Source organism: Eubalaena glacialis, chromosome 4 (assembly GCF_028564815.1).
Source record: "Eubalaena glacialis isolate mEubGla1 chromosome 4, mEubGla1.1.hap2.+ XY, whole genome shotgun sequence".
NCBI lineage: Eukaryota > Metazoa > Chordata > Mammalia > Artiodactyla > Balaenidae > Eubalaena > Eubalaena glacialis.
Window position 1 is genome coordinate 4,253,606 of NC_083719.1, and position 26,009 is coordinate 4,279,614.

A 26,009-nucleotide genomic window follows, 5' to 3' on the forward strand; every position below is an offset into this window, starting at 1 on the left:
GGCTGATTTGGCTCAGGAGAGGTTGGAAATGTCCAGCTTTTCAAACTTCTTTGTTTTTGTGCCCCATTTGTCCTGGTCCTCTTACTATGGACTTCATTTTTTAGAGCGATGTAGTTTGCCAACTTAAGTAGGGCTGACCTCTTCCAAAATTTGTGATTCCTTGTAGAAATTTTGGTTTAAAAGGTTGGTCTTTTTAGCCTCTCTAGAACTGGATTAAAGATTTCAGTATTTTCAATAAATGATTCAGTTTAAGAACTTCCAGTGAACTATAACGGAACTTAGGGGTGGACTGAAATTACTTAATACTTAATGCTATTTTCAGCTAGTGTGGGTTGTCTTTTTATGCGTATTTGACACAAACTGTTCATGTTTATATTTTTATGAATATTTTTTGCTTTGGAACATTTTTGGGAATTTGTGTTCTTAATGTTAAATTGACTTTAAAACCATAGCATAATGTTCTTAATGTTATATGACTTTCATTAGGCCTGTCTTTGTTATAGTTGCCCTTTGCTTTTCAGCTTGAACCAGTGATTCTTAACCATTTTAGGAAATCAGACCCCTTTGAAAAATATTTATGAAAATTCCAAAGTTTTCAGTTTCCTTATAGAAGCATATGCTTCTTTCTGTGTGTCTGCTCATGTGTGATTCTCTCTCCCTATTCATGTTTATACACACACATTTTTGTCTCCTCCCATTTCCCCTTAAGGCCATTACATTTTTTTCCAAGATCCATGAAGCCCCTAAGTTAATTACAGCATGGTCAACTCTGATGGCTTTTCCGATAACCTCTTGGAACTGACGGGATACTGTTCTTTGTTCTTTGTAGACTACATAGAGCCATAATCTCTTACATCGGTCATTATATCTATGCTTCCCCCCGCCCCCGACCCCAGTCTCATATCACTCTCTGTAGAAAATACATAGACCAAAGATTTATTTATACTGTGCATTCATAACGGTGATAAAGGCCTTTAACAGCAGTAGATACGGTTTTTTGAGTCCTACCCCTGTTTGCACCCCACCTTCCAAAAAAATCCCGAGCTTGTATTCAGCCTATCAGTAGACCTTTGTATGAGTAGCTGACTGAATTGTGTGCAGTGATTGAATTTGGGGAAGATGATGTAAGTTGCCTGGTTTTCTAATTCCCTAGTAAGTCCCGGTTTTACAGGACTGTGTTTTAGCCTTGTGTAGAATGAGCCAAATGACATGACTTTAATACTTTACTTTCTTTCACAGGAAAAGTAAAACTACTTCTGAAGGAACTCTGGCTCTGTATAAACACAACACACAGACTACCCGGTGAAGGCAGCAGATTTGTCCCAGGTGAGAGAGAAGCTTCCAGAAGTACATTTCATACATGCAGTAGAAATGTTTACTGTGGGCATTATATGCCTTCAGTTTTTAATATCTCCTGAATCTCACGTTGAAAGAGTGAAATAAACTAGGATGGGTACTTAAAGTCATACAGAACTCCATTCCCTCCAGGGTGACTTCTAGTCTCAGTGAATGCATCTGGCTTTTTATTTTGTAATAGCACCTTTCGTCAGGGAGTATTCATGGAAACTGGAAGACACATGGGGGGAGGTGTATATGGCAGGTGTACGCGGAAGACCGAGTTTCACCATTTTCCCACTTTTGTCGCCTCCCATCCCAGGACCCCATGTTGCGTTTAGCAGTCATTCTTCCTTTAATTGCCTGCGGTCTGACAGTTAACGGTTTTTCTTTGTCTCACATCTCTGACCCTTTTGGAGAATACGAATCATTTGGTAGAATACGAATCTTTTGGTTTGTGGGATATTTTCTTGTATGAGAGTGAAGCTGTATATTTTTGGCAAGAGTTCCCCAGTAGTGTGCCAGGGGAGAGGGTGTGTGTGTCTGCATTGTCACTGGGGATGTTAACCTTGATTGCTTGTTTCAGGTGGTGTTGGCCAGGTTCCTCCATGTAAAGTTTCTGTTGCTTCCTTATTCATTGATTATCTTGAGGAAGATGCTTTGACACTGCAAATATTCTGTTTCTCTCCAACTGTAGCCCACTGATTTTAGCATCTCTTGATGGATCTTGTCTGCTACGATTACTACTCTAATAGTGGTTTTTGTATTTCCCTCATTCCTCCTACGTGTATTAATTGGAATTCTTCAGTAAGGAAGAGCTGTCACTTTTCACCACTGACTTGTTTATTCACTATTTCTGTCAGTGTAGTCTCACAGATATTTATTTTATTCTGTATGTTATAATACGGTACTTTCATTATCTTATTCAAATTGCTCCAGATTTGGTTATTGGGACCATCTTTAGTTTGGCTCCTGGGTCTTTTAGGCATGTCCCGTCCTGTTTTGAGTACTTCTTTACTTCTGGTACTGCGAGCTGTTTAAGGCTCAGCTTGTATTTTCCCCTCCCCAGCCCTGTTATCAAACACTGCTCCAAGGAGCCCTGAGGCCTTCTGCAAAATGTATTTTTACAGCTTTCAAATATGACAAATGGTTATTTCTAGTTATCTCCTAGGACACAATGTTTTTACTAACAATTAGCATTACTGCAGTATACCAAAATCCAAATCCAAAGAGAACTAGCGTTTTATATTAGTTTTCTTGTTGCGTTATAATGCAAAGTATTTTTGTGACCTAGTCAGGTTCCTTAGTTAGAGTATTATACAAATATGGTCATGGAGTAGCCTAATATAGGTTGATTTTAGACAGGGAAAATAGTGTTTCCTATCACCTTGTATGCAGAAGCTGTTTCTCCCCAGTCCTGCTGATTTCCTAAGAGAATGAGGGCATCGTCAAGGCCCGTTACCATGGCGGCAGATGGGCGCCTTGGCACGGACACCCTGCTGCTAATGGGACACGGGCATCTCACCATCCACCTGCCTGTCTTCTCGTTTGCTTGTTGTGAGGGAAGCATACTTCTGTGGAATATGTTCAAGTCTTATAGGATATTCTTTAGGAAGGGATTGGTTGCCTTTTAAAAATGTTTCTACTTGGATTTAATGCAAGCATTTTGAACTGTTAAAATAAGGCTTTTTTTAAAAGTTTTCTTTATATATATTTTTTCCCCACAGAAAAACCTGCCAAAGAAAACCCCAGATCCTTCGAGTCCAGGGAAGATGGTGTGCCCCCTCCAGCAGGGGGCAGCCCTCTCAGGACCTCGGCCGTGCAGACGTGCCTGGCAGAGCTGTCCATGGAGATAGAGGGCGACTTCTCTGCATGTGACGACGCGGGGAGAGAGAGGCCGGGCGGAGCAGCTTGCCGTGACGATGGTGTCTTTAAAGAGGACCGGAATCCTGAGGCTTTAACGCAGGGGAATGAGGATGACCGTGCTGACTTTTCTGATCGTGATCATTCTTTTGATGAAGATCTTCAGGCTGCCGTCGACTTCTTCAAGCTCCTGCCGCCTCTTCTGTCCCCGGTGCCCTCACCCCCTCTGCTGTCGACCCCACACCTGGGTGCATTTCCGTCCTCACTCTCGCCTGTAAGTTGACACTTTGCATTACCTGGTGGCCACGTTGTCCATCCTGCTACGGGAGCTCAGACCAGGTCGTGTCAGGGAGGAACGTGAGGATTTAACAAGGCGGGCCGGTGCCCTCGGGTCCACGTGCACATACGGCTTTTTTTCATTTTGTACTAGGGGTGCCTTTTTATTGTTTTCATCTACAGTGTACTGTAAGTCTTCTGTGTCTTAATTGCTTACTCTTATCTTTAGTGCCTGACACATAACAGATATGGAATGAATGAATTAAACAAGTGTTTATAGACATGGAGTTTTTCAGAGATGGGAAGTCCATGTATAGAGCATGCAGGTCAGTTAGGTTGCTGAATTCCCCACCTTCGTGCAACGAATTCATCATCTTTTTGTGTGTTTGCAGAATGGTTTATTGTAATTTCTTAGGAAGTTAGTCTTGACAGAGCAGATTTGTATGCTTTTTGGCTTAAGGAACAGATAAATGACTCCTTGAGTCACATCCTTCATTCGGGAAACCATAATGCACGTCTGTTACGTTCTGGAGCTGGTGCTAGACTTTGGGAAGGCTGAGGTGACATGGGCCGGGGTCACCCCGGTGGGGTCTTGTGAGGCGGTCGCCCCCATAACGGGGCCGTGGTGGAGTCCACGCTGCTGGGAAGCATGCTGCCGGAGGGGCCTGGACACAGAGCTCACGCCGGAAGGAGGCCGGGCGGAGGGCGGCGGGAGCGTCTCCAGCGAGCGGGCGTCCCGGCCCAGCGTGTGGAGGGTGCGTTGTGTCAGGTGGAGGAGCTCTTTACACAGAGGTGTAGGACTCGGGGCGAACCTGACTCTGGGGAGCAGTCACCCAGACCGGGTCCCCGGGTCCATGTGTGTCCTAAGGACTCTCCACTGTATCCTGAAGGCAAAGGGAAATCCCCGGTGGATCCAAAGAAGTGGAGCTAATGGTCCAGTTCCACTTGAAGGTTTTCGTTTAGTCACAGTATGAATGGGGATGGGGAGGGGAGAGTCGGGAAGGAGGCAGGACTGTAGTCGGGAAGTCATTTAATCAGCAGTTTCCTCAGTTCTTGACAGCTGAACAGTCAACCGGTTTGGAAAAGGTCCCGAGGTTGAGCGAGCAGCACGTCTCATGAGATCTGCGGTGCGCTTGTTAGGCGAGTGGGGGTCGAGGATGCTGGAAGCAACAGAGAAGAAGAACCTCTTTGGGTGGGGAGGTAACATAGGAATGTTAGGTGCTAGGTGTGCGCGGGATTTCCAGGTGCGGCGTGTGCGAGGTGCACCCCCGTCTATGGGCATGGCGCTCAGAGCCAGGCTGGGTGGATGCAGGTGCCGGGGTGCCTCAGCTTGGGGGCCAGCAGAGGCCCGGGGCTGCGTGCTGCCATCCAGCCGGAATGCGCGTGTAGAAGAGGGTCGGGTCCCGACAGTCCTGGGGAGCTGTCAGTGCCGACGCGGCCAAACAGAAGAGGAGGAGAGAGGTTGAAAATGGTCAGGACAGCGGAGGAAAACCAGGGGGTGATGGTGCCCTAGCATCCAAGGGAGGAAAGGATTTCTCCAGTGGGAGCAAGTTCATGTCAACGGTGGTGACCCTTCGTCAGTCCCTGGGCCTCGCAGACCAGGGGGCATGGGTGGCTGAACCGGCTCTCCTGGGGGCTGTGTGGTAGCGGCGGGTCACTCAAGATGGGAGGGGCTGGTGGGGAGTCACGGGGGGCTTCCGGAGCAGACCCGGAGTCAGGGGCCGTGGAGGAGGCAGAGGTGTCGGGGTGCAGCACAGGCATGAGGTGTGGCCAGAGGGGTCTGCAGGGTGACACCCAGAGCGATGGCCGGGCTGGCGCTGGGGCGAGCTGCACTGGGCCAGAGCCCGCGGCTCGCTGGGGAAGGCAGGCGGGGCTGGGCAGCTAGAGGCGGAAGCCTTTTGGGCCAGAACATGGGGACGTCAGAGTTGAGAGGAGGCCTGCTTCGAAGTTAGGAGAGGAGACGTGACCCTAGGCTGCATGTGGAGTAGAACTGGGAAGCTTCTCCGTTTGGGGAGAAGCAGTGTGAGTGCGGGAAACGCTGGGGAGAGGCGGCTTCTTTAAGGAAAGAAGGTGAAGCAGTGCTGTGCTCGTTGAGACCTACCCATCCATTGATAGAGTCCAGAGAGTGGACTACCCTTTCTTCAGATTCTTCAGGAAGCACACACTTTTTTAATGCATTTAGTTGGTAGTTGCGTTTAGTTGACTGAAGTAGTATTTTACTAACTAATTAATATAATTCTTTTATATTTAAGGAAATCTACTTCGGAGAGTGTACGGATTCCAGTGATCATGACTCGGCCCAACATAGAAATTCGGAGCCTGTTTCAGAAGATGATACACCTGAATCGCTGGATTGTTTTAGCTCATCTGGAAAAAGTAAAGGAACTGGAACATGGGAGGAAAAGCTCCAACCACACGAAGCCACCCAAGCTCTAAATACATTGAAAGTCAGTGAGGTGACAGCGGTTGGGTTTGGGACATTTACAGCAAACCTGAGAGAACCTGCAGCCGCGTTCCCCTCCGCTCATGAGAAACGCTGGACAGTGTCATCTGAGTCCGTGAGCGAGGGAGAAAAAGGTGTTTTGGATGAGGCAGGAAGACAAAGAGAGGTTCGGGAGATGGATGGGTCAGTGCAGACGGAGAAGACACGTCCTAAAGCCACGGGCAGCGAGCGTGTTGAGAAGCTGTCGAGCAGCCTGGCTCTAGAGGAGGGCATGGCCCTTGGGACGTCAGACTCGTGTCATCCTCCCCTGGGCCCGTGGCCATCGAATGAGCCCAGCGCACCTGAAGGAAAAACCCCAGCGTCCACAGTGATAGGATCATCCAAATCGGAGGTGACCAAGTGGACACTGACTGATGGGGTCACTTCGGCATCAGGTCGTCTGTCCACTTCTGGTCATTTTCAGGGACTGTCTGGAGAATTGGAGAAGGAAAGAGAAGCGATGCCAGGGTTCGTTTCGGGAGACCCCTCTGCCCCAGCAGCAGCAGGGGCCGCGCTGGCTGCCGCGGCGCTCGGTCTGGGGGAGGAGTTGTCTTCCCCCGTGGCCTCGGGAGCCTCGTCTCTCTGCGGTCACCCCCGCTCTCCCTCTGGGCTGGAGGATGACGCTGAAACATCTCTTCCTACTGAAGTAGGCCCTCCCGAACTGCATCGTTTGGAACAGGCTGCCATGTTCACCATGATAGGCGTGCATTCTGAGCCCCCGGAGTGTCCCATAGGAGAAGGCCACCTGGAGAACAGCTTACGTGCTCTGAGCCCAGTGTCGGAGGCGTCTGATTCTAACGGTCAGAGGGGCAGCGAGGTGGGGTGTACGACCCTTGTGAAGGGCATGAACGATATCTGCTCACTCCTGCAGTCAGGATTCTCGGGAGCCGCCAGAGGCGGGCTGGGTGAAAGGCCAGGTCCGAGGGTCGAGCTCACGCCGAGTCGGTCAGATTTCACATCGTTGGCAGGGCCTCAGTCTGGCTTGATCAGGAGTGGCTTTGGCTTTGGTAAAAGCACTTCGTGGCACCACAGTGATCTGTTACGGCGAAGTGGTGAAGAAAGGCTGGAACCTCAACCTGAACGTGAACAAGAGGCGGCGGCGTCCTCAGAAAGTAGAAGATCAGCGTCCACGCCTGAACGTGCTGGAGAGGATGACAGTCCTGCGGGATTCAGGGCGCCTGCGTCCTTGTTGCCTAACCAGGTGTCAGTTATCACCAAGCAGGCACGGCCTGAAACCATGCAGGGCGCACGATGGGAGCCCTCGAGACTGTCTAGGAGGGAGCCCCCCTTAGTGACAGACGTTGATAATGGGGCTGGTCGGACGCCCTCTGGAGCAAGATGTGGGGAGAGAGCGCACACAGCACCGAGAAGCAGGGGGGCGGCTGCTACAGAGAGCGCTGCCCCGCGAGTTTCCTCCCCCTGGAGAAGATCAGACTTTGATTCTCCAGGGGGTTCTTTACCAGTAGAAAGTTCCCGTTATCCCACAGATAGTACATTATCTTTCTCTTCTGACGACATCCTGGTCCCAAACCAAGACGTCGTGACGGGAGCCGCAGTGCAGGAAGAGGTGCAGAAGCAGAGCCCGTGTCTTCCTGCCACAGATGTGGACACGTCCAGGCTGGATGTGGATAAACTTCCAGCCACGGAGGTGACGCTGTCAAGAGGTTTTCCTGCTGGAGACACCGTCGGAGCCTCAGGGGAGGCCCTGGCCGTGACACGGGACCCGTCTGTTGTAGAGCACGGCCCAAAGGAGCATCCGCAGCTGCCCTCTCACACTCCTGGGGGGGCTTCTCCTGAAGCCCTAGACACCACAGAGACCGCTCTTTCACCATCGTTTGGCAGCAAAGGTGAGGAGAAGCGTGCTGTCCCGCAGAGTAGCCTCCCTGGTGCCCTGTACTGTTACACGGGCATCCGTGAGGCAGGCGGAGGTGACACCGAGGTAGAAGAGAGCGAGGCGCCGAGCTGCAGCGAGGGAGAGAACGATCCCGAGGCCGGGCTGGAGGACGGCCAGCAGAGCGCGGTCGGGGCCTCCGGAAGGGGCCTGGGGGCTGCCGGCGCCGGTGCGGCTGAGACCAGGCCTTCCGTGGAGGTGGGGCGCCTGGCCTCGGCTCTGCGGGACTGCACCCTCGGTGCACTCTCTGAGACAGACGGGCTTTCCGCGTCCGAGGTCGTGATGTTTCTTGAAAGTTGTCAGTTAGGAGGGTATAGTTCGGGGGACTCTGTTTCAGAATGTTCTAGCAAAGGAACCCTAAATGAAGGGATGAACAGGGAATTAAAGCAGAGGGAACCCTCAGGAGAAAAGTACAGAAAGCACCTGTGTGAAGAGGAAGCACTAGAAGCCTCTGAGGGGTGCACCGGCTCCTCGGAGGACGACGACTGCCCTTTAAGGGGCACAAGGCAGCTGGCCCAGCGCTCCTTGGAGACGCTGCCCGGGGCGCTCACCAGGGTCCGCCAGGAGCTGCAGGCCGACCGCGAGGACGCGGGTGGGAAGGATGCACCTGACGGCGTGACAGCAGAGCATGAGGAAGAGCACGTGCTGCCTCGGGAAACAGCCGGCTCCTCTGCGCCCCTGACGCCGGCCGGCTCGGGCGCTCGGGGCGGTTCTCCCACTGGTGGTGGGCCTGACCATGAAAACACGCACAGCAGGTCTGGGGGTAACTTGGATGCGACCAGGCCAGTGGATGGTAAGGAAGAGGTCTCGTCAGAACCCCCGGAGCCCTCGCCCCTGTGCGCTGCCCCGGGAGTGGGGCCGGGGGACGTGGCGTTTCAGTGTCAGATCTCTACAGTGACCTCCGAGGTTATAAACGTGCTGATAAATAATGATCAGAATCTAGTCATTGAGAAAGGGGACAACTGGACCATCATCAACGGGGTAGCGCTCATGCCAGACGTGGACCAGGTTATCCTGTGTGACGCTCCTGAAGACGCCCCCATTTCCCCGGATCCAGAAGGGCTGGCAGCTGGCTTCATTCCCGTTCCTTCTGTGGAGAAGTCCCCAGAGACCGGTCGCCCTGGCCCTCCTTCTCAGGAGCCCCAGTGTGGCAGTAGTGTGGCCGGAACCCAGAGCGATATCTCAAGCAGCGGTCAGAGTGCTAACTTTGATAAAAGTCGTTTGCGGAACAGACCCGTTAAACCCAGCGTGAGGATTAGCTCTGAGATATATGATCAAAACTTTGAGACTCAGCCTGTGCCTTCTGATCACACTTACTATAATTCGAAGCTAGAGCCACTGAGCAAAAATAAGAATCGATCAAAGATTTCAAACAGAGATCAAACAAACAAACCGGTAAAGATGTTAGCGTCGAGCAGAGTGGAGACTACTCAGAGTGAAGTTTCTCCGTCATTTTCCGGAGAAAGAGGGAACGGAAAAACTCAGAGAAGTCAAACGCAGACCATCCTAGCCAGCGCCGACACATCCACTCCTGCGGACTGCTGTGCGGACACGCTGAGTAAGATCCGGCAGGAGGTGGGCCCCCCCCTGCCCCCCCTGCTGGCTCCTCTGATAGCCACGCCTCCAAGGACTTCACAGCCAGCCTCTCCGCTGACGTCAAGTTCCAGCCCTTCCTCACCCGTCTCTCCCCGCGGCCCGATCTCTCCGCCGTGTGAGATCCCGGTGTCTCCTATGGTGTCTCCTGTGGTGTCCCCCTTGCTGGAGGAGCCGGGGCACTCCTCTCCTCCACACGCGTCCCCATCCCCGTCCACCGCCCCGGCCAGTGACAGGGTCTTGTCATCGCCTTTGCAGTTTTGTGCTGCGACCCCAAAGCACGCCGTCCCCGTGCCCGGCCGCCTGCCCCCGTTCGCCTCTGCCCATCCGGCGGTGGCAGCGCCCCAGGAGAATTCCGTGAAGATCCTGGACACCATGTACCCAGAGCTGTCCGCCAGGGCCCGCACCCTCAGCATCCTCAAAGGGAACATCCAGCTCACGCGAGGCCCGCCGGCCGACCCCAAGAACCTGCCGGGGCCCGCCAGCACCATCAGGGGCTTCAAAGCCATCACTTCAAGCTCAACCGCCTTTGTGAAAGCAGGGGGCAGCTCTGGTGGTGACTGTAAGCGGGACAAGTCGAGAGATCTGGGGCCTCCGCAGGATTCGGGTGGGAAAAGGGCACTGTCAGCGGGTACACCGAGGAGCGCTAAGAGGTTGCGCCTGGACAGCGGGTCCCCGGAGCCAGAGCCCCCCTCGGAGGGCGTCAGCCGGAGCCCCCAACGGAACCCCTCCCAGGCTGCAGCTGTGAGGGCAGAGGAGGAGGGGCGGCGTCTTCTGGCCGTCGGTGCAGTCTCACAGTCACCTCTGAGCCCCAAGGAGACCGTGGAGTCCTACGACGGAGCCGTAGCGGAGGCCCTGAAGAAGATCGCAGAGTCGTCCTTTGACCTGTTACCTGTCATTCGTAGTCATGTGTATGTGGGAAACATCTCCAAAAAGCCTGTGATGAGAGATCAAGAGAAAGAAGTTGTTTATGAATTTAGCACAACAAAAAAGGTATGTGGCTCCTTTGCTCTGGGGGCGTTAGGAATCGCATGTCCTCAGACACAGGCCGTCTCCTGTCAGCGAAAGGGGAGCTGGCCCTGAACAGAAGTTTATTCTCAGAGATGGGCAGTTACCCGTGTAAACGTTAGGACCTATACTTTATTTCTAGCCAGCATTTTATACATTTGAGAAGTGATAAGGCGTTGGAGATTTGATAATTTGTATTCACCAAATACCTTAAAATTTTAAAGGAAAAAAAAAAAAGCCTGTCAGGACTTAAATTGCGTATTTCCCATTGATTCTGGCATGCTTAAAAGCTCGAAATGATTTGCTCCAAAGCATCAAATTGCTATGTAATAGAGCCTTTCTTTTCTGTGAATGGTATTATATACACACTTGAGAATTTTGAGAGTCAGAAAGGTAGTGTGTGGGTTTCGCACCCTCCCCCCCTTGATGTAGGTCAGAAATCAAACAGGAACAGATGCTTAGTTTCAGGAAGGGGGCTGGGGGAGGATTATGCAGATTTACCTACATGGTTTATTAGGACTTTCCTCGGTTTTTATTTTCTACATATTTATGTTGATACTGGGTGGATGATTTCCAGTGTCCCATGGATTATGCTTTATCGGTTATCTGTACATCCTTGGAATCACAATGGTATAAATATTTATTTTTCTTAGATTGCATTTCAGAAAGCACAAAGAGCAGTACAGGTAACTTTGGAAAGATGTTTATTTTCAAATGGCTGAATGTATCAAATTATTTAATGCTCCTTTTACTGGGCGAGGAAAACATTACCCAGTATTTTAAGATCTATACAGGATAAATGTGTAGAGTACATTGGAGTTCAGAAAACAAGAATGGGAGTAGAATTCGAGTGGATTTAATACACACACACAGATTATTTTAGTAAAAACCAAAAAGTGGTCATTTGTAGGAGTGGTGGTAGTGACAGTAGGCATCCAGGTGTCCTGGGACTCGCCCCGTGACCCCTGCAGCCCCACTGACCCCCGGCCGCCGACAGGCGTGGGCTCTCTCCTCCCCGAGCCTCACGGCTTTCCCTGCTAAAGCAAGTTACCATGGTGGGTGTTGTCCTCTACTTTCTGAGACAGGGCATGTTTTATCTTTCCAACTTTCCAAAAGGTACTTAATTTTGTAACTTTTAGCTGGTCTTTAGTAGGCTGAAGATAAGTATCAGTGTACATTGCCTTTTCATTTTTATTTTTTGTTTTTTCCAATTCAGCCTTTAGCAGAGTGCTTGCTTCGCTCTATTCTCTCAGAACTGAAAATTCAGACGATGTCTGTGGAGCACAATTACATCCACGCCCTCTGCAGAGTGTATGTGGGTATTTGTCGGCAGCTGGGAGACTTGGAAAGAGCGCGCTTGTTTTGCTACAGCCTACTTAAGGAAGGTATGTTTAGATGGCGACATTCTTGTATTGAAAACGGCTTGTTGCTTTTTTATCTGCTTATATGTGCATCTGTATTTTCAGATTAGGTATTGCTGTGTATCTTTTTAAATCATGTTGTCTTGTGCATTTGCCGGAAGGCTATAGACCCAGCCATACCTGGTTTTCAGTGGGAGAATTTGTGTGACTTAAGCTTACTTCGCTCAGTATATACATTTTCACTTGTGTATAAAAGTGTATCTCTCATTAGTGCGTATCGGTTTTATTCCTTGTGCAGCTACTTTAGAGTCAGATATAGTTGACACAAGATAATGGAATCATTTTAAAGTGACAAACCGCTCTGCTCTGTTACTAGCTGGAAAGGGCAGAAACGCTAAGATGGATTCATAAGCGCATGGAAAGAAGAGTTTCAGGGAGAAATGGAAAGGAGGGCTGTCCTTTGATTCTCTTTTCTTTTTACTACTATTTCTTAAGTGTATTAATGGAGCAAATAGGACTCCTTCTTCATATCAGATCATCAGTGGAAACATTTTAATATAGCAAAGTGATACACAAATGGAATTTAATGCCACATCAGAGAGTCTTATCTAGATTGCAAAGATTGATAATCTTTTACTACCATAATGTTTATGGGGCTTAAATATCAGGATAATTGAATCTGTCACTTGTAGAGTTGTGAGTGAGGCTGCTGTGTTTGTTGCCCACTTCATTTATTTTTTCAGTCACTGACTTATTTAACAAATAGTTACAGGGTGCACATAAGTGTTAAGGCTTTTGATGGTGACCAAACCCAGGTATAGATACAGCCTTCCAGTGGGGCGCACACGTCAAGTTTTAGCAGTGAAGGGCAGCAGGAAGCAGGGCAACAGGGTCTCTGCAGAGCCCACGTGGGATTTCTGGTTCTTCCTCAGATACACCCAGCCCGCTCTCACCTCTGGGTCTTTGTAACAGGTTCTCTGTCGGGAAGCTTTTCCCTCTGCTTTGCTATGGTTACGCTGTAACCTTTTCGTTTGCTGTCTCTTTCCTCTGCTAGGTTGCGTACTCTGTAAGGACAGGGATTTTGTTTGTCTTGTTCCTACTACATCCTCACCCCAGAAGAATGTGTTGTATGCTCTCGTTAAGTATCTGTTGAATGAATGACTTGTGCTGTGGAAGGTGGGTTTGAGAGAGTCTCAGGGGTCAGGGAAGCTTTGCTCCTCGGAGTGCCTTTTGAACTTAGATGTGAAGATAAAAGTGAGGGAGAGAATTCCAGGCAGAGGGAACAGCATGTGGAGTCCTGAGACAGGAGGAAGTATAATCAGATAAGCACAAGGTTTCCAAAGTAACAGATCAAAATAGTGCAGTGAGTTTATGCTTTGAGTTACCCTCTCTCTATACACCCTGCAGTGTTAGATAAAATAGAACAGAGAAAACGAAAAAGATGGGGCGTCATGCCAAACAAGATACGAATCTTCGTGTTGACTGATACAACCAGTTGCGAAACACTTCGACAGTTTCTTATAAAATTAAACAGTTTATCATATGACACAGATATGTCACTCTTGGGTACTTACTCAACAGAAATAGAGACATATCCACATATCCATATACAGTTCACAGGTATTCAGAGCATCTTAATTCATAATAGCCCATGGTTGGAAACAAAGGTCCATCAGGAGTTGAATGAAAAACCAGTGTGGTATATCAAGCAATTGGAATACTACTCAGACAAACGAGGAAAGGGCTAGTGATGCGTGCAGCAACATGGATTTTGCTGAGAGGGGGATGCCAGACAGAGAAGGGTGCATGCTTTACGAATCTCTTCATAAGTATTTGAGAAAAGGCACATGTGCAGAGTGACAGTAAGCAGATCAGGCTTGTCTGTATTTGGGACAAAGTGATTCACTGAAAGGGTCAGACCATGGGAATTTGGGATGATGGAAATGTTCCATCTGTGGGTTGTAGTGGGGGTTACATGGGTGTGTTCATTTGTCAAAATCCTTCAGACTGTCTGCTTAAAGAGTGTATTTTATTGTGTGTAAGCTGTGCCTCGATTAACTTGATTAGACAAACAGAAAAGACAAGCCGTGGCATTGGAGAAGGTATTCATAAGAAAAGGATTATCAGTCATAATTTATAAAAAACATCCCTTCATACCAGAAGCCTTAGGTGTTCTTCACGTGAGTTCTGTCTTGTAAATGCATAAAACATGGCCTGAAAGGACACGCACCAAGTGGGCGGGTTCTGGGCGCAGGGTCTGGAACCTGCGAGAGGAGGTTTGCCTTCTCTTCTTGTTTTGGAGTTTATTGCTCTTTTCTACAGTGGTGTATACTCATGCACTGTGTTTCAAATTCGATTAAAGAAAGTTGGCCAAAGGGAAAGAAAGGTTGGCTGGGGGGGCGGGGGGAGGGGAGGGATGGGCGGGAGAGATGGAGAAGCAGAGTTGAAATAACTGAGGCTGGGGCCTCGTCAGGCTTCTTCCCTTTAGCTTTAGGTGGCCCTGCTGTGCACAAGGGGAAATTATTCAAATATATTCTTAGTTTGTCATTTATTCACTTAATCAGACATAAAGGTTTATTATCTTGTTTTTTTTCTCATAGATTTTCCAGAGTCTGAAAAATTGACTTTGTTCATTGCAAACATGTGGCATGATATATTTATCTCTCAATCGGTGATTAATAAGGCAATGCAGTTGGTAGCCAGGCAACGCGCTAAAGGAGAAGTTTTGAACTGTTTGCGAGCTTTCCTCAATTGGGAGAAGGTGAGGTTTCTTTTTTTGTAATACTGTACTTGTAGGTGTTATATAAATGTTATTATTTGGTTTTGTATTTGTGAGCATTTCAGAGATATTATTCTTCATATTAGATCCTTTAAAATATCATTTTAGTCTAAGCTTATGCATTTTGTTCATTAAGTATGCATGAGACACTTTGGGAGAAGTTGTAGACCTGTGTGCTGTGTTAATTGAACAAAGTTTCTTTTGTGTACTAATTTATGGCTGATGAAATCTATACATGCGCATATATATGTGAGGGCTCGGAGGAGATGCACATCATTTGCTTCTACAGTACTTAGGTGAAAGTACTGGTACTTAGTACCAGTAAGTACCTTAGTACAGGTACTTAGGTGAAAAAATTGGTATCTCAATTCCTTCCTGTTACGATTTTTTCTGAATCTAATATTCTCTGTTTTTCTTTCCAGTTGATGGAATTTGTGTTTGTTCTAAGTATTGTGTTCCATGTTTTCTTTCATTATCTTATTTTCTTTAGTGACTGATATGTTAATATAGTATCTAGATTGGTGTTCTTTTCTTCATAGGTTTTCTCTAATGAGGATCGCTGGTTGCTGAATTGATAGTGGTAATCTTTAAGAAGAGGTATTGAAGTCAGTGAGGGGTTGACTTTCACTTTGTTCTGCCCTTTTTAATGACTGTATTACTGTCCTCTTTTAAAAAAATTCTGGCTTATGCATGTAGTCGACTTTTGTATGTCATTTTGCTTTCCTTTTTAGTACTTTTTGATGTTACTCTTCATTAGACTTTTATTTTCTTATGAAAAGAAAAGGAAAGGGCTATTGGCGGATAAAAAGTTAGGGAATTTTAAAAAGCAAGTCTGTAATTATCTCTTCATCAATCCACCTAGACAAACCAGAGTGTATTGGTGTGAGGTACCATCAGACTCCAGTCCCTTAGCAGTGAGAAGAGCATCCATACACGCATTTCCACCCTCCGCGGTTACCTGCAGGGCCACTCCTGTCCCTGCTTGGTCCGCCTGCTTGTGCACTGGAGCCTTCTCCTTTGGCCTGTTCAGGATGAAGCCAGATATGTTTGGATGATAAAACATGATTAATGAAGAAGGTAGAATTTTAATAAGTGTGTTTAACCTGTATCATATCAAATAAAAATATTAAGTCAAAGCTATTAAAAAAAAAAGAGGAATACTTGGGGGGGAAAAAAAAATACCATTATAGTCCAGGACTTCCAAATTCTATCCTACAGAATTCAATAAGTGTGAAGCACAAAAATAAGTAAAGAGGTAGTGGAATTCAACAATATAAAAAGTAAACTAGAATGAAGACTGTATTTTTTCATATGTCTGTGACATTTGCAAAAACCAGTCATGCATTTGACCTTAATTTTTAAAAAGTAAAGAGTCTACACTCAATTCTCTGGCAACGACTCAGTAAAATTAGACAAAGAATTAAAAGATTCTATAAAAATTCCCTGGAGATCGAGATGCACAGTCCTGGACAATCTGTGAACAAATACAAACTCAGAAGTAAAATCACAGTATTTGGTATGAAAGGAAAACCCTTCATACCGAAGACCTCTCGTTTTTGGAAAACTTACACTCATTGAAATAGTTTAAATGTCTTCATTATTAAACAAGTAATAAATAAAGTTCCCTGATAATCATCTTAAAAATTAAAAATATGAGAAGGAATCCAGAAAAAAAATATAGTTTAAAAGGTGTAATAGTAATGAAGTAGAGAACAAAAAAAAAAAATTGCCTTTAAAAAATACTAATAAATCAGGTAACTCAGTTCAGATTAATGTAAAAAGAGAAAAGCAAAAATGTTCAGGATTTCAGAATGAGAGAGGCAGTGTGAGTAGAGATGGAGGATGAAGAATGAGAAGACTGCCGCCTACAGCTGCATAACAGGTTCGCAAACCGAGGATGGTCCCTTAGCAACATAAAAATGGTCAAAATTGGCTTTAGGGGTAAAACAGTGGAATAAACCAGTTGTTTTCCATTTTAAAAGGTTGAAAAGGTGACTAAAAATTTAGTATACAAGAAGCGTGTATAGATTTCATCTGAATTTAATCTTTAAAGAACCAACTAATTCCACTCTTTTTCAGGTGTAAGAGAAGATTGAAAGCCCCTTGTTCATTTTTAATAACAAAACCCAATAAAAAAAGAAAAAAATTATAAATCCACTGCTGGGTATGTACCCAAGGAAAGTCAAATTTATGTCCACAAAAAGGCTTGTACATGAATGTCCAAAGCAGCATTATTAATTACAGCCTAAAGCTGGAAGTAACCCAGATTTCTATCAATAGGTGAATGGACAAACTGTGGTATATCCACAGTTTGTTCAAGCTACCTATATGTGCAAGAATGTGGAAAAATATCAAAAAAGCATGCATAGGTGTAAAAGAAGCCAGACAGAAGAGTCTAGTACAATCTGATTCAATTTTAAGAATTTCTGGAAAAAGCAGACTGATATCTAGGGTCAGAAAGATGACAGAATGAATTTATTGAAGAATTTTTTAAAGATTAAAAATTGTTTTTTAATAAAACTTTAATTCTCTGATTTCAGTTAATGAAAATTTGCATTCCTATCTGGATTGCAGTATCTTTCCTACCTGACTGGATTCTGCATTCTGCCTGGAGCTTTTTTATCAGGCCTGTCAACCGCCATTGTATAATCATTTTGGGACAGATGTTATGACTAAGATAAACATAGTTCTTTATTCAAAATAACTTTCAAAAGGTGTCCTTTAAAATTAAATGATTATTCATCTGATGCTTGTTAATACTCTTTGAGATCACCCACATGAGATATGTTATATTTGAAACTCTAAATTTTCTTTTTTTTACCTTATTTGCTAGAATGCTCCTGCAGATGTTGGCTTCATGGTTTCAAAGCTGCTTTTGACCATACAGTTATGTCCAAAAACAGAATTTCAGTCCAGTGAAAGATTTGGTGAAGACCTAAGTGATAACACTTGGGAGTACATATGTGCCATTGATCTGCTCTGCTGCCATCAGAAGTGGATTTGGACACATGACAACATTATAAGGTACAGGGCTATTCTGCTAACTTAAGTTGGGTTATTTGAATTGTCAGGTAGTCTGTTCAGTGATTGCTGAATTGTGGTTTGAACCATTTTTGCTGTTTAAGGCAGCTGAAACATTTACAAAGCACATTTTGATTTGATTTGAGTAAGAGTTAATAAAACTACTCTTAAATGCCAGTGTCACTGCCACATCCCCTCGCTTTATTTTTTTATGGTACCTTTCACTACTTTTCATTGTATTCTCTTATTACTAAAGGAAAATGAATCTCATGCAAGGGGGACGTTGGTTTCCCTGGCCTCCCCCAGCACGTAGAGAGAGAGCAGCACCCACACAAGAGAGGTGCTCAGCGAATATGTGTAGATTGAAATGTAATGATCATTATCTTAATGTACAGATACTATGGAAAAACCCACAGGAACAGAAATATTCAAAATTCTGGGTCAGCAGCTCTTCTCACTGGGGTTTCAGGAGAGAACTGGGCCTGTTAACGCTCAGGCGTCCATTTTATGTAATGAATTAACTTTTCTCTGTTCATCTATCTATGCAGCATGTTTGGAGAATGGAGAAAGTAGTCAAATAACTGTTCTGCAGTTAATTACAACCCTTAATTTTCTTACAACCCTGACTGAGAAAGGCTGGTTTAAAGGGGTTTATCACATTGAAAAGGATTCACCAAAGGATTAATAATAGTCTGTATCTTTGAGACACCTGAGGAATATATTCTGTGGAAATCTGTTCTCTTGTTTTCCCTTCTTAACACTCGGGAAAGATTATACATCTGAATGTCAAATAATAGGTCATTGAATTATGGAATGTCTATATAATGAGATACAGCCATGTTAGAATAAATAGCTATACGTGGATTTTTATATACTGACACGAAAGTGTTTTTCAGTCTGTTACTAAGAAAGTGCCAGGACAGTCTGTTCAGTGCTGTCTGGGTGATGATGTGTGAGTGGCTGCCCTGGGCCTCATCTTCCTGGAAGCCCAGGAGGCAGGGGCCCTTCTATCCCCAGTGACAGATGAGACCACCAGGGGTGGTGCCAGTCACAGGTGCTTTGTCCAAGGTCCCCCCGCTGGCGGTATGGACAGAGTGTTGGATATCAGGATCTCTGCCTGGGTGACTCCAGACCCTGATTCCTAAGCACTGCAGTCACTTTGACTGTGTTTTTTACATACATGCAAGCATAGAAGTCTGTGGGAGGAAAAGCCCCAAATTAAAAGAGTGATAGTTATCTGAGAATGTGTTTTTAATGTACATTTTCCTTTCATTTGTCTGTATTTAACTTTTCTAATATTATAAATACTATGTAAGAAGTTAATACATTTTTGAAAAGAGAGAGCAAAGAGGAATTGCCACTGTTTTCAGTCAGTAGACCTAGTTTCTTTAATCCATGTAAAGTGTGGTTCATTTCCTCTGGTTTAGTTCTTTGTACAAAATATAGCCTGTTTGTCCTTGCTTCACCCCGGGAAACTAGGCTTCTAGAACGCAGGTGCCACCTTACGTCGGGATGGTCCACGTGAGGATCCAGACTACTGCTTCCAGTTCTGTGACTTGGGGGCATTGTTCAGCATCTCTACACTAAAGCCTTGTGAAAAGGGTTAAATAGAATAAAGATGCAAGCATGGGTGTTTGCAGCCTTTTTAAAGCCACTGTAAGCACAGAGATCCTGAATAGTTGGAAAGTTTGTGAGCTTTCAGTGTCTGTTCTCATGTTAGCCAAAAATGCTACATCTTTAAAAGTTCCTCCTCTTCACTAATTGCCTCCTATGGACCATTTGTAAGATAAGTTCTTCTTAATGTTTGAACGATGGTGGGTGAGCATACTTTCATATACATACATACATGTATATATTTGTTGTTGTTATTTTGTAGTAAGGAGCTGTGGCCTGTAATGGATAAGTGGATAAAATACAGAAAAGGACATGCAAACATTGCATACACTCCTGATATTATCATAGCGTCAATACTGAGGCTCATTGGTGAGTTGTCTGTTGTATTAAATTTGTTCTTGTTATTGATGATATCTTGGTGAGAGAATAAGTGTGTAATAATATATTTTGACTGAAACTTCACTATAGTAACTGACTTTACAGCCACCAGAGTAGGTACTTTTGCACTAAATTAATTTTCATTACTCATACTCTTCCTTTGTAAATTAACATTTTATTCACCTTTTTCAGATTTAAGATTTTTCATGTTAGTACATTTTATTTATAATTGAACTCTTGATTCTCAGATATTAATTTTAATATACACACATGCACACACTTGCATATACACTCCAGGATACATAAATTGCTATAAATTACAGTTAATTTGATTTTTAAAATAAGTAGATACTTAATCCCTGCTTGCACCCCAGATTTTTTTTTTTCATACTCGCTCGATAAGGATAACTATGTACTTCTATAATTGGGAACTAGTTTTATTTTGTTTCTGTAAATTGTAAGCTGAATAAACAGAAATTAAAATCATTGTTTAAAAATATTTTAAGTGAAATATGGATTCTTTTTAATCTCAGATCTAAAGAGGACCTCAGTGGCCATTTAGTTCTGCCCCTCCCTTTCACCCACAAATCTTTATTTTTTATTTTTACTTATTTTTTCCTTTTTTTGACCCATCTCTGACAAACTGCTCTCCAGTCCAGGCATCATTATCAGTGATGAGGTCTGTTCATTATTAGAAGGCTCTCTTTACTTTGAAGTGACTCTTCTATCTGCCATGTATTGATTGCTTGAGGGCTGACAAAACAAGGTTCAGCCTGTTTCTGTGTCAGGGCCCTTTAGATCCTTGGAGATAGTTATCATGACTTTTAAGTATCTTTGGCGTTTAATTAATTAAAACTCCAAGCTAAAACCATCTGAAATAGGTTTGAGAATTTTTAAATCACGTCTTATAAATGGACCACAGTAAGAAATACAATATCCCTGACTAATTTTGTTACTGTATCTGCATTCCTGCACTGTGCACATTTTACATGCAAACACAGGAACATTGTAGTAAATAAATATATAAACTGGGTCTTGACAAAAACCTGGTTTCAAGGTGGACATCTAACAGTTTTCGCTGGAAATCACCGAACATACACTTGGAGTTAAGATACAGAACATGAGAGCATGAGAGTGTGCAAGTGGAGATGACTGAACTGCTCGGGGGGGGACTTCCCTGAATGCCGCAGGTCCAGTGCCCTGAGGACCATTGTCTGTGCCAAGCGGGAGCAGCAAGGACACGGAAGGGCCAGTGACCTCATTTTCAGCCGTCAGCTGGTGGCATGTGTGTGTCTGGAAATTCTGATTTTGGTAGCAGCTTCTCTTATGGATTCAAGAAAGAATGTGTTTATACTTTGAACTAATTCATTCCAAATTGAGAAAGCTTTTTGAGAATTTAAGAAATTAGGAAAGGTGTTAGGTCTATAAATGCTTACATGTTGACCTAGATGAAGAATCTGTGGAATTTGCTGAAGAATATACTTTTGAAGTCACACTTATAAAATATGGTGTGATTTTTGCTGTTATCATTGCAGTGGTTGTTTCTTTGTGTACTTATTGATTGTAACAGGAAGGGAAGTGAGAGTGGGAGGCTGTGTTTCTGGTGGTCGACCCCACCTGCTCTGGGAAGCATCTGTGATGGAGGGTCGGCCTCACATGTCATTCTCCTCCTCAGTTAGCTTTTATCAGCTTTGGTTGATTGTCCAGACTGCCTGAAAAGCTTTTTTAAAATTACAAATTCTCAGGTTCCAGACAAACCCGCACAAGATTATAGAAATACTTTCGAATATATACCTTAAAAAGTAACTCATTTGTGAATTAAGAAGAATATGGTCATAGTTTATCTAAAAACAAGGATATATAATTGTAGGGAGAAAACCTGACTGGTAGTTTCAGTCAAACTCAGACTAATTTATTCTTTAAATCTTTAAAATGTAGCTTTTGAGAAAATAATTTATAACATTTGATAATATATATTATTTAGAGTAATATATGTATATTTACATAATTAGTGATATAATACAATGATGTGTGTCATAGGAATAATGTATAATTAATATATAATTAACAATACTGTATAATAAAATTATAATATGTAAGTAAATAAATTTAGTTGAGAGGATGGCTAATTAGAAAGGAAGTGTAATGTCAAAAATGAGAGCAGACTCAGGACTGGCAAACCCTGCTGAGGTCCGCAGGTGGACCAGGGCAGGTCGAGCTGGTGTGGGGAGGGCGAGAGGGGCCACTGGGCTGTTCCTGGAAAACCGGGGCTGAGCTTTGCTGGGAGTCTGTTGGCGCTGAAGGCACCCCCCCACCCCCACCCCCGAGCAGAGCAGGGGCTGGGGTCCCAGCCAGCAGGGGTGGGCCGAGGGGGAGGGTGGAAGCAGGTGAGGCCTGCTCTGTCAACTGGGCGGAATCCTGAGAGGTGGCTTTAAGGGTGGATGTGTGCTTTCCTTCCCACACACCCGTCTGAGTTGGAGTTTGAACCGTTTCTAAGAAGAAACTCTGCTGGAGAAGCTTCTTGCAGTTTCTGAAGCTGACATTTACTAAAGAATTTAGCAAATAATTAACTTGGTTGGCTGTGATTTCTTAATAAATGAAGTCACACAGTAGGCATTCATAAAATAAAGGAACTGTCTGTATTCTTAACTCCAAATTTGTAAATCCTAATTGGATTTTTACCCCATAGGAAATAAAAACAGGCTATCTGGTAAAATGGTTCAGTGTTATCTAATGTTGGATTGGGGTATGAACACCGCTGTTAGCAATTGAAATGGTTACATGTGATTATTAAATGGGGTTTCTCTAACCTACCTTAACAGTAATGGATTAAAGAGCGTTTTGTGGAACATTTGGATTGCTCTGGACCCCTGGGGACGCGGAGGAGTGGGAGAGCCTGCTCCAGGTTGCCCGTGTCCTGGCGGAGTCGGGGCCTCTTTGGGGGGGCAGGAGGTAGGGAGGTGGTGAGCCCCTGTCTGAGGTCTCTGGGTGGGAAGGGAGCAGAGTGGGGACGGCAGTCTGCCTGCCATTAGTCGCAGCGGAGTATAAAGGTACAGGATACCCCATTTTGTGCCCCAAAGAGCTTTAAATTCTGAAATGGCCCACCTGGTGTTAGCAGAGCCTAGAAGCTAGGGTAACACTGTTTCTCACGTCAGGTTTTTGCACGTCAGGCCGCAATAGCCAGTGCTTGGTTGATTTCTGTCCAGTGTCTCATCTTGTCTTTCAGCTTTTCTTTGCAATTGTCTTAACTCATCCTTTCCTTAACATACCTGCATCTGAAATCTTGATTGAAAACCCTGGGTAACTATCTTGCTCTGATCCCTGCCCTGTAGACTGGGTCTCACCTTCCCTAAGGCCGGCAAGCTCTCCTCCTCAGGCGTCCGTGAGTGGGGAGTGTTGTCTTTGACATTGAGACTGACTCCACATTTCTTACTTGAATTTTAATATGTTGGCTGAACTGCCCTGGACTCACTCACCTCCTTCTGTAGAGGGACTTTTCTTCCCGTCTATTTAGCAAATTTGTCCATCATCTTTGTCAGGTCATCATATATGTAAGCCTTTTCCCCCAAACCATATACCTCAGACTCATGATTTCCTCTTATTTTATCTCTGATTTGCTCCGTTAACTTAAATAAAGCTTTATAAAACCCACTTCATTAAGCATTTTTAATTAAAAGAAAGGGAGCCGTTATAATGCAGTCGTGTATTATCTGGAAACACATGCATATCCCATGGCCAAATGATCCCATAGCTGTGCTAGGCACGCACACTGTCCCTTTCTCTGCTAATAGTCATGCATTGAATGCTCCCAATAGATTGTCTCAGAGGACAGGTCTGGTGACATGCAGTTATTAGCACTTTGATCTGATTGCAAGGAGATATCTAAGAGTGCTCAGTACCTAGAAATTTCTGATCTCTGAAGTATATTACTTTTCAGCCTTTGAAAGACTTGCTAAGGGATTATCCATATGTTTACAGTTTCATCCTGGATTAGGAATTAACCGGGGAGTCATTGATCAGCAGGAATTTACTGAATGTCTGCTGTCTATCACAGCATTCAGGGTGCATGTGACTAGCGCTAAGCTAGTTCCTATAGGGGATACAAAGTAATAAAGTCCCTTTAGTGTCCCGTGCCTCAGTTTCTCCATATTCAACACAGAGATGAGGCTGATGGGCTGGGTCACATCTAAGCCTGTGGCCTGTTTGTACTATTGAGAGAGAACATGGACACAGAACAGTGAGCATGCAGGATAATGTTGTCATAAGAGCACAGGAAGAGGACTTGGGTAAGACGGCATCCAAGGTGTGTCCCCGAATCCTCCTCCTGTGTAACAGCAGGGGCAAAAGGACATGAGGCCTGGCCGTGAGGGAGGCGCAGAGGCTTCCGCTTTGAAGCAAGCTGGTTTCCACAAGACCATTGGAATAAAGGAGGGTCCGGATGGGTGGGGACTAGGCGAGGAGTGTTGTCCTGTTTAGTCCCCTAGTGAGACCCCCAAAGAGGTTTTGTCACTCCAGGTTTTATGTGTCAATTATTGTACTAGAAATTAAAACTAGGAGTTTAAAAAAAAGTTTACTATTCACTTAAAATTAGTAGTAATAAACTAATGTTAATATAAATGATATTTTTAATGAAAAATAACTATTTCCAAAACAAACAAAAATAAGAGTGAGCAGAATGGAACACTATCTTGCTGCAAACCTCTTCACTGTCTAGATTCGCAGAAGAGCTGGTTTCCCATAGCTGCTCTGCATTCAGTCTCTGGCTGTATGTTGTTTTGGTTGAAGTATTTGGAGAAAGTCCAGTCTCATACAGATGTGTAGTTGATTAAAGGAATATTTTAATAGCCCGCTCAGGTAATTGTGGATATTCTTCTTTGACACTGCAGTGGAACTCAGCAGGCGATGATTTCTTAAAGGCTAGTTGCAGTGGGAGATCTGAAACCTCATCCGTGAACTTTGCTTCTCTGTTGCACCAAAGTCCCTGGGTCCACCTGCCTTGTTGAAGGGATCTTTTGCCCATTCATGATTTTGTAACATGTACTGCTCACTTGGAAAATACTGATTTGTACAGATCTTCCAAATGTCAACAATATCAAGAAAACAGACATTAATATCATCACTGATCTCATCAGAGAAATCTGGAGTATTTGAAGCTGTCAGGCTTAGGGTAGGCGATGGAAGTTTTTCCAAAATTCTAATTTTGCTTAAGAGCTCAAATTTTATCATTGACAACAATGATAAATTTCCTTGCAGTGACAGGTTCACTTTACTCATTTTTGAGAAAATGTCTGTCTCGGTCTAAATAGCCATAGTTTGTCAGTGGTTCTTTCAGTGAAAAGTGGGTGGAGAAAGCACCCAGTTCCCCTCCCAGCTGAAGCAGCTGCACAGGTGCTTTTCCTGGAGAGAGTTGGGATGCCGAGGTGCCAGGGGTGTGCTTCACGTGCCCTTCCTGTCCCGTCCGCGGAAGATCGCAGAGCCGTGTGCTTAGGGGTCTAGATTTCATAAGAATCATTGTTACCGTTTCATGAAGGACATTCTGAGTGAGTTAGCTTTTCCGACTGTGAGCTCCTGGCCATGGAGAGTGACCTCCATGTCACTGCTCTGACTGGTGCTGAGGGTCCACTAGTTTGATGGCCACTGCCTTTGCACTGTCAGGCCACGTCTCAGCACTGGAAGGAAAGCACATCACTTCTTAGTGTCGTTGGGAAAGCACAGTTTTGACCTTGAGGACCCCGGGGGTTTAGTAGAGTGCACTTGGGAGCTGCTGCTCTACGTGAGAACGGAGGTTGTGTTAGACAACTACGTTGTAACAGCAAACTGTGTCTTACATTTAGTCCGTTAACCCATAGAAGTTAGTCATTTCACTCTGAGCCTGCTAAAACCATTCATTCTGCTAAACCCCATTTATTATATGATTACTGGGAAAGCGACACATCGTGTATCTGTGTTATCATCTGTATGTGTGAGTAACAGAAGAGATGACGAATCATTCAGTCAGAACAGCCCCCCACCCCGGGACGGATGGTGCTGTATTGAGTCCTGATGCTTTACTGTTTAATTTGTTTTCATTTAAGAATAGGTACCCATCTAACTTCAGTTCAGGATCCTGAAGCTTAATGTACGTGTTAAACGAAAAAAAACGTAAGTTTTAAATTCTTATGAAAAGTTAACATTTAACCACAGATTGTTTACATTTTGGTTTTTTTTTGTTTTGTTTTTCCCTAGGTCGTTTAGGCCAGTTGGGTTTGAAGGAAGGGTTTCCATCAGCTGTGAAAAATATTAGTGCCGTTATTGGTATGTTTATACAGCATGCCCAGGATGAAGGTAAAACTTCTGTTGATTATAATTATTTTTAAATCATTTGCATTCCTCTTATTAAATCTGTTTTGAGTTCTTACTACGTGCCGT

At 44.8% G+C, this 26,009-nt stretch overlaps 1 protein-coding gene across 1 annotated transcript in view; it reads left to right on the forward strand.

Moving 5' to 3' along the window:
* ICE1 (interactor of little elongation complex ELL subunit 1) overlaps nt 1–26,009 on the forward strand; it is a 57,912-nt gene that overhangs the window by 27,665 nt on the left and 4,238 nt on the right. Inside the window, exons 11-18 of the mRNA XM_061189112.1 lie at nt 1,240–1,326; nt 3,063–3,472; nt 5,727–10,433; nt 11,665–11,833; nt 14,410–14,570; nt 17,422–17,612; nt 19,486–19,592; nt 25,827–25,925. Of these exons, the coding sequence (XP_061045095.1) occupies nt 1,240–1,326; nt 3,063–3,472; nt 5,727–10,433; nt 11,665–11,833; nt 14,410–14,570; nt 17,422–17,612; nt 19,486–19,592; nt 25,827–25,925 (5,931 nt within the window). The remainder of the gene's footprint in view (nt 1–1,239; nt 1,327–3,062; nt 3,473–5,726; nt 10,434–11,664; nt 11,834–14,409; nt 14,571–17,421; nt 17,613–19,485; nt 19,593–25,826; nt 25,926–26,009) is intronic.